Here is a 7,737-nt window from a genome sequence, read left to right on the forward strand (position 1 = left end):
GCTGTGTGTTCCTTCCTCCTGCCATGCAGGGCCAGATCCTGCCTGGATCTTCAGATCTTCGCAGAATCACAGAATAGTTGAGGCTGGAAGGGATCTCTACACATCATCTGGTCCAGCCCCTGCTCAGTCAGGGTCACTGAGAGCATATTGTCTAGGACCCGGTCCAGATAGCTTTCCAGTGCACCAAAAGTGCTCCGAGAATTGTCCACCAAAAAGTGCTCTGAGAAGTGACAACAAAATCAAAATAACCAGGGATGAGCATGCAGTGAGGACAGGACAGGAATCAAATGCAAAGCAAGGCATGATAGCAGTGTTGAGAACAGTAGCTGGAAAGGAATTGGGTGGAGGGGGTTTCTGGATAGCAGGAGAGAAACCTTAGGAAGCACCAGTGAGACTCAGGCCGTGGTGCACATGCCAGCGCAGAAACAACTCATGAGCTGGAGGAGCAGTCTGGCAGTGGGACAAGGTAGCCTGGACATGTCTGAGGGCAAAGGCAAGGAAGGAGAAGAGAACTTGTAAAGCAATATCTTATCAGTAGTAGGTAGTGAACTGAACAGACCTAGCATGGGGGTTGGTTGTTCTGCCAGACCACAGGAATAATCCTGGCCAGGCAGTGCAGGAGTTCTTGAATAAAATCACATGGCCTTTGAGAGGCATCATGGTCTCCTTTGGCAAGGTTTGGTCATCTCCCATCTGTGAAATGTGGCCCAGTTGCTCTGCTGCCCTGGCAAGGATTGTGTCTAGTCCCACCGCTGGCCAGCTGTGCTCAGGGACCGTGTAGGGCAGCTTCTGCTCTCCGTTGTAGCTCTACGGAGTAGATTTGTCCCTCATCCGAAAAGCAGGGTTCATCTTTTGGCATTTTCATGGCCTTTCCTCCTCCTTGTGATTCTGGTATTCACACTTGAGTGAGTTCCCTTGGTTTCATGTCCAGACAACACATGGAAATTGGCATTTTTTTATTGTGTAGTTTCTCCAGCCTATGTCAGATATCTACTTCAGAAAGAGATGAATTTCCCCAAAAGAGCTTCTCACCTGCCTTGACCTAGAGTGAAAATGGGGGCAACAAACTCTGCTGAGGGCAACCTCTCCATGCACCCACTGTGACCACACCACTTGGGACAACCACAGACCCCATGGTGGCACTGACAGCACCAGGATCCTTCCAGGATCCTGCAGAGCAGTATCCTTGGGAGGAGACTTCTCAGATGCCAGCAGGCGTCCATGTGCTCATGGTCATGCCACTTGTGAGTCTAGCAGGCTGTTGTGAACCATTTCACACCTTGAGGCCATCTGTCCTGTTCCCAGAGAAGCCAGTGATGACACTTACAGCATTTTAAGCCACAGCAGCTCTGAGTCCACCATGTGTAGTGTTTCCCAGAATTGCAGAGTTTAAGAAAATTTTCCCACCTAGAGTGATAAGGAGAGATAGCCAGGCCCACTCTCATGCAGATCATCTTCTGTGATTGCCTGCTGGTCACATACCAGAAGATCCAAGTACCATGCTCGACCTGAGAAATCCTGGACAAAGGAGGAGCAGCTAGAAGAGAAGGTTGGATCTGAATTTGGGCTATATCCATGTTCAGGAGAACTGTGCTGGCCCCTACCAGAAGGCTGCTCCTTTGCTGTAAACTGCTGGCCTTGCACTAGATCTTCAGCTCATGCTGTGGGTCATGTGAGTGGGGTAGTTGGGAATCTCCTGTTTCCGTGTCCTCCAGAGTGTGACCTCAGGCATTTAAAAGGAAATGCCCATGATAAGGCCAATATTGAACCACGGGAACCACCTCCAGGGCTGGGAAGAAAAGAGTGGCTTTCCTCCACCAAACCTTCTCCAAGTCCCAGGTACAACAGCGCAGTTTCATCACATTACAAACTTCGCATGGCAGAAACTCTTGCTTTGTTTCTCTCGATTATGCAAATGCAGTGCATGATTTACATCTGTTACGAACTGTGGTGTACGACAGGGGGATTCAAAACTGTTGAGGTTATCTATCATGAAAATAAATGTGTGTGGATCTCCTAGCTCAAGGCAAGAAAACACTGAGATCATCTCTAGGGACAGGGTTGGGGAGCGGGGCAGTTTGTTCAAAAGAGGTTCAATAACGTTATTTGCCAGATGATTTATTGCAGGAGTTCTGCACTTACTTACCACTAAGGATAACACTAGGGAAGGAGAAGACCTTGTTATCACTTTAAAGTGCAAGTGAGTTATTGTTTATGTTATTTGTCTAATATGCTAATATTTTTCAGCCTAATTAAGTGTTTCATTTTGATTTACTTTTTTCTTGTGGAGTCAAGGATGGAAAAAAAATCAGTGTAATATATGTCAACAGGCTCCAAGAATGAGAATTTGATCTACTATGTCTAAAAACAACTTCAAATCAATGCTAATTTTAAGAACATTACATGTTGGAAATTTTAATTCAATACCATACATTATGTTGTTTTTATAGTACAGCATTGTTTATACAAATTACATCTTTAAAGCCTTCCAGTTTTGAAAAAAAAAATAACAAGAAAGAGAAATGTAGAATGAAATGTAGATGAAAAGGAGAGAGTATACAAAATGTCTGTGGTATGGAAATCTCAGCGGGGCTCAAAATCTATTTATTTTTAGTATTAAACGGAGATCTTCTATATGCAGATGACTTTCTGGATGAAAGGTGAATTTATCTGAAAATCACCAGAGATTTAATGATGTTAGGAAATTGCATGAGACCAACAATTACTCTCAACTACTTGAGGCCAAGCACAAAACATTTCCAAGAGAGTTGTTTCCCTTCTCTTAAATAAGAGATAAGGAAACCAAGAAAAGGCAATAAATCTAATTAAGTTTCATTTCTCTTTTTTTTTTCTCGGTGTAAGCCTAACAAAAACAAGGGGGTTTTTTCTGAACATAAATTTAGGTTTGATTTTTCTGATGTTGGAAAAAATGGGGAGATTCCAAAGGAATTTATGCCAAAGGAATTTTGTGTGTGGTGTCGCAGTCTGGAGCCTAGAATAGAAGAGCCTGGAAGTTCCCAAAATGCCGCTTTATTTTGCCGTGGTGAGCGTGCATATTCTGTAGATTTGGGCAGAATACATTAAATCATTATGTGCAACAGAGGAAATATTTCTTTTGAGAGGAAAGAGAGTCTTTGTAACACAGAAATCTTAAGAACCTATAATGGAGGTATGTAAAATAAATGGAAAACTCTGGCACACTTTTTTTCACCTTTCCTGCTGCAGAAGAATGAGTGCAAAGCCACCACAGTTGAGGAAAACATTTGTAATTTATAAAAGAAAATAGTTATTTCTACAAAAGAAAGAGGATAAACTGCTTAATTATAGAAGACAACGGGAAAGAAACTGAAATGATCGCAAGTTGTATGAACCATGTAATTGTAGAGATACATTATACGGAATGAAGCCACGGATGGGCTGTAAGCCGTCGCATATCATGTCACGTATCGTGGCCCAGTCCATCTGAGATGAAATCACTGGCTGCTCCTTTTTCTGTATTTTTTATTACGGAGTCTTTGAACTTCCTGACTTTGTGAAAGATTTCTTACTGACTATCATTAAAGACATTATGGCTGTATTAGCCAAAATATTTATTACAGAAATTCTTTTGCTTTTATGTATTAGGAAACAAACCATAGGACAAATATATATACATACATACATACATACATACATACATATATATATATATATATACACATTTTGCATCTGAATTTCAGCTATCCCAGCAGAAATCAATCACATGCTGCAACAGCTATGAGAAACACAGTGAGCTGCGAGAAGCCAACCGGAGGTAACACGAAAAACCGCTGATGAGAATGACATTCGGTAGCAAAGCTTGTAAAAGCTGGCAAAAGGGAGATAAATGAGTACACAGACCCCAGGTCTGAGCTAACCCCCTGGACCCCCTTGGGGAGAGGAACGGAGGTGGCCGGCAGGCAGCTGCTCGGGTGCAGAAGGGATCCGAGGAGCTGCACCCTGAAAACGCCCCTTTTCCCCGTTGCCCGGAGGGGGAATCCAGGGGAGCGGTGAAGCCAGAGGGCTCTGCTTGGAGAGCACCCGAAGTTAGGGGAGGCGAATCCTGCCTGACCCATCAGAGCCGAGGCGCTCGTCCGACCTCCGAAGCAAGCCAACGGCACGCGCGCCTTGTTCGCGGGATCGGAGCGCCTCTCCTCCCGCGGAGCACCGAGGCTTGTCCTCACAACCGCTGCCATTCCTGCAAAAAAAATCAGGCGAGTTTTATGTGACTCCAGAGAGCGTCGGTGATATCTCACCTAACACCTGCCTCCTTTTGTAAGAACCAAAGCTGGAAAACATGCCGCCCAGAGCCTTCAGACATAAGCCACGTTATCAGCAGAGAATTCAAAGCACCTTAACGGGCGCGGGTTAGAGACTTCACACGCGTGTGCCCCAGCGCGGTGGACTTCAGTGTGTTGCAGCACTCCCAGCTCTGTGCGATTCCCTGTTTCCTTTGCACAACCTCCGTAAGCTCCTTAGAGAAGCCTCCTGCGTTCCCGACCCCACAGGCTTCCTGTGTACGGGCCAGCGCTGTCTCCTCACTCCATGTTTTTTCCCCTGCAGGTGTTTCCACCAGCCATGGACAGCTGCAGCAGCAACGCTTCCACTAAACACTTTTTCCTGGTTGGATTTCCAGGTCTTCAGGATTTCCAGACAGCCCTTTTTGTTGTGTTCTTGTTACTCTATCTGCTGATCCTGGTTGGTAATGTCATTATCATCACTGTAGTTGTGGTTGACCGTAAGCTCCACAAACCCATGTACTTTTTCCTGATTAACCTCTCTGTGCTAGATGTACTTTTTACAACCACCACCATTCCCAAAATGCTAGCCATGTTCCTGGCCAATGCTAAAACCATCTCATTTCGCGGCTGTTTTCTGCAGATGTACAGTTTTCACGGGCTAACAGTAACCGAGGCGCTGCTTCTCGTTGTCATGGCTTACGATCGCTACGAAGCAATCTGCAACCCCCTGCATTACCCAGCCAAGATGACAAGGAGAGTCAACGTCCAGCTGGCCGCGAGCGCTTGGGTGACGGCGCTGCTAATACCCGTACCCGTCACGGTGCAAACCTCTCGGTTGTCTTACGGTGAAACAACCAGAGTTTATCACTGCTTTTGTGACCACCTGGCAGTGGTGCAAGCGGCATGCTCCAATTTCAACGCCGACTTCCAGACCTTCTTGGGGTTCTCCATCGCTATGACTGTATCGATCGTTCCTCTCTTGCTCGTCACCCTCTCATACACCTGCATCATTACCTCCGTACAGAAGATCAATTCCAAAGAAGGACGTGCTAAAGCTTTTTCAACTTGTACTTCCCACTTGAGTGTGGTTGGCACCTACTACTCCTCCATTGCCGTGGCATATGTTTCCTACAGAGCAGACATTCCTGTTGATGTCCATGTAATGAGCAATGTTGTCTTCTCTATTCTAACTCCCTTGTTAAATCCGATCATTTACACTTTGCGAAATAAGGAAGTGAAATCTGCAATTAAAAAGCTTATTCTTCTGAGAATTTCTCCTCTTCCTAAAAAAATTAACTTATTTGGGTAAAAATTACAGCACTACAGAAGACTGATGAAAAATTACTCCTGTGGTTAATTAAAACACTATTGCCTTTGGAGTCTGTTTTGGGTCCTGTGAACTGTGGTATACCCTATATTAATGTAATTTTATTTCTATGATGTTTTAGCATACTTGCATTAAAATATTTATAATTTTCTACTTTGGTTTATGTTCTTCTGTGACTAAATCCCTGATACACTAAATAAAGTGTGAATGCACTGTACAAAAATAAACAAGAATGATAACACATTTCATTATACTTTCCCCTCCACGTTGCAACACAGAGGATTTATTATTTTACTCCCTCCATTTAAAACATCAGACATGGTGACAGTTATTTTCCTGTGAAATAAGAGGTCAAACTGAATTGTTATTTCTGGGTGAGAAAACTCTCTACAACATTACTTTATAGGACTTCAGAATTGAGGAAAAAGTAAAAGAGAAAATTTAATATGCACAGCTTGATGAAATGGTATCTTTATGCAATATACCACTACCAATTTCCTCTTTTATCATATAGTCTGATGCACAGATTCCTGTATAATGAGGGCTAACGGGAAGCAATAGTCAATAAAACAATGAACTTAAGGAGTTAGAGATTCTATCAAGCATTAAAAAGTGTGAATGTTTATCTGGAGCTTGCTTAATTCACAGCAGGCAGATAATCCACTATAAATGAGCATCTCTGACCATTTCCAACAGCTCTGTTTTTTTAACATACTGAACAGACATCTCTCCTACGATGTCTGTCTTTAATGGACCTTTCCAAAGTGCATTAAAGGTGCTTGGGTTAGCTGTAACTGAGATTTGGGGGAAGGCTGGGCTATCTCTCTTCTTGCATGAGCTCATTCTTCTGTTAACACTTTCCATAAATCACTCCGTCTTCCACTCCCCATCTGCCCCTGACATGAAGCCAGATGCAGATGGCGAAGGAGGAAGGTCCAAGGCAAAGCTTGGGCAAGCTCCTGTGCAGGATGGAGCTGCAGAAGAGACGTGTTTAACTCAAGAAGACAGATTTAACCTGGAGCATGACCATTGCTTTGAGAATCTGAGCAAGTCTAGAAGGTTCTCTATTTCCAATATAAAAGAAAGCTTCTTGGGCTGCATCTGAGCTGGGTGGGCTGCCACCTGGAGAGGAGGAGACCCTGCCAAGTTGGTAGAGGCGACATGCCTGCTGTACTCAGTGAGCACAGAGCTTAGCCCCCAGCGCTGCTGTTCTGCGCTATCTGTCACCAAAAATGTACACAAAAACTGGAGATTAAGTCAAAAATCTCTACTCCTTCTCAGAGAATTAAGAAAGGGTTAATCAAAAAATTGAGCGCTTTTGGAGGAAGAAGAGAGGTTATTTTTAAAGTGTTCAAAATTGAGACCCTAAGGTGCAGAGCAGTTTGTCTATTATGAGCATGTGAGTGGGAGCATGAATAAGAGCTGCTGAAGGCATTGGCATGTCAGCTCCTGGATTCCCGACCTCCTCCTTCTATGGGGCAGGTGGCAGCCATGCTCAGGTACAGCACCTCCCTCCAAACAAGAAGGTGTTGTAGGATTCAGGCAGGGAACAGCAGACTCCCAGGTGTTCATTAACACGTGGTGCACACATACACACACCACATCTTCAGTAATAAAATGAATCCTGGAAACAAACAGCAGTAGCTCCTCCTCTCCAAAGGGAGTTTCCTTCCAACGTCCTTTCCTTCAGCACGACGTTATTTGCACAGATCCTGCTGACATAGAAAGATTTTGAGATGAAATACAGAAATTCTGCAGAGTGAAACAGCAGGGTGCCCTGCAAACTGAGAGTTGATCACCAGTTCCTAAGACAAGAGGGTTGCATAGATTTTAAGGAAAAGACAGGAAAGGCTTTGTCTCCACCAGAGATCATCAAGACCTACTTAAGAACTTAAGTTCAGGTGCTTCAAGAGCTTCCATAGGACAAAGTAGTAGCTAATAAGTTTTAGGGACTTCCAGGATTAGACTGTGTTAGAGAATGAGCTCTATGGAGCTCTGAAAATCAATTTTCCCTTGGTCTCAGATTATGTAAGACGTGGCCTTTCTGGGTCTCCCTTAATTTCCCAGAGAAATGCATTGTGTACGCCTGGTGTGGTGGTAAGGTGGAGGCAAGAGTGGGTCAGGTTCCAGGCTCTGCTGTGGGCTGAGGAT

At 44.2% G+C, this 7,737-nt stretch overlaps 1 protein-coding gene across 1 annotated transcript; it reads left to right on the plus strand.

The window, feature by feature from the left end:
• The first annotated feature begins 3,163 nt into the window (after nucleotides 1-3,163).
• Nucleotides 3,164-5,568, plus strand: LOC134146180 (olfactory receptor 2AT4). The gene is made up of 2 exons (XM_062586463.1): nucleotides 3,164-3,169; nucleotides 4,582-5,568. Exons 1-2 carry the CDS (start codon nucleotides 3,164-3,166, stop codon nucleotides 5,566-5,568), a joined length of 993 nt encoding a protein of 330 aa, XP_062442447.1.
• The last annotated feature ends 2,169 nt before the right edge of the window (nucleotides 5,569-7,737 follow it).

The sequence above is a fragment of the Rhea pennata genome, chromosome 1 (assembly GCF_028389875.1).
Source record: "Rhea pennata isolate bPtePen1 chromosome 1, bPtePen1.pri, whole genome shotgun sequence".
NCBI classification, from domain to species: Eukaryota; Metazoa; Chordata; class Aves; order Rheiformes; family Rheidae; genus Rhea; species Rhea pennata.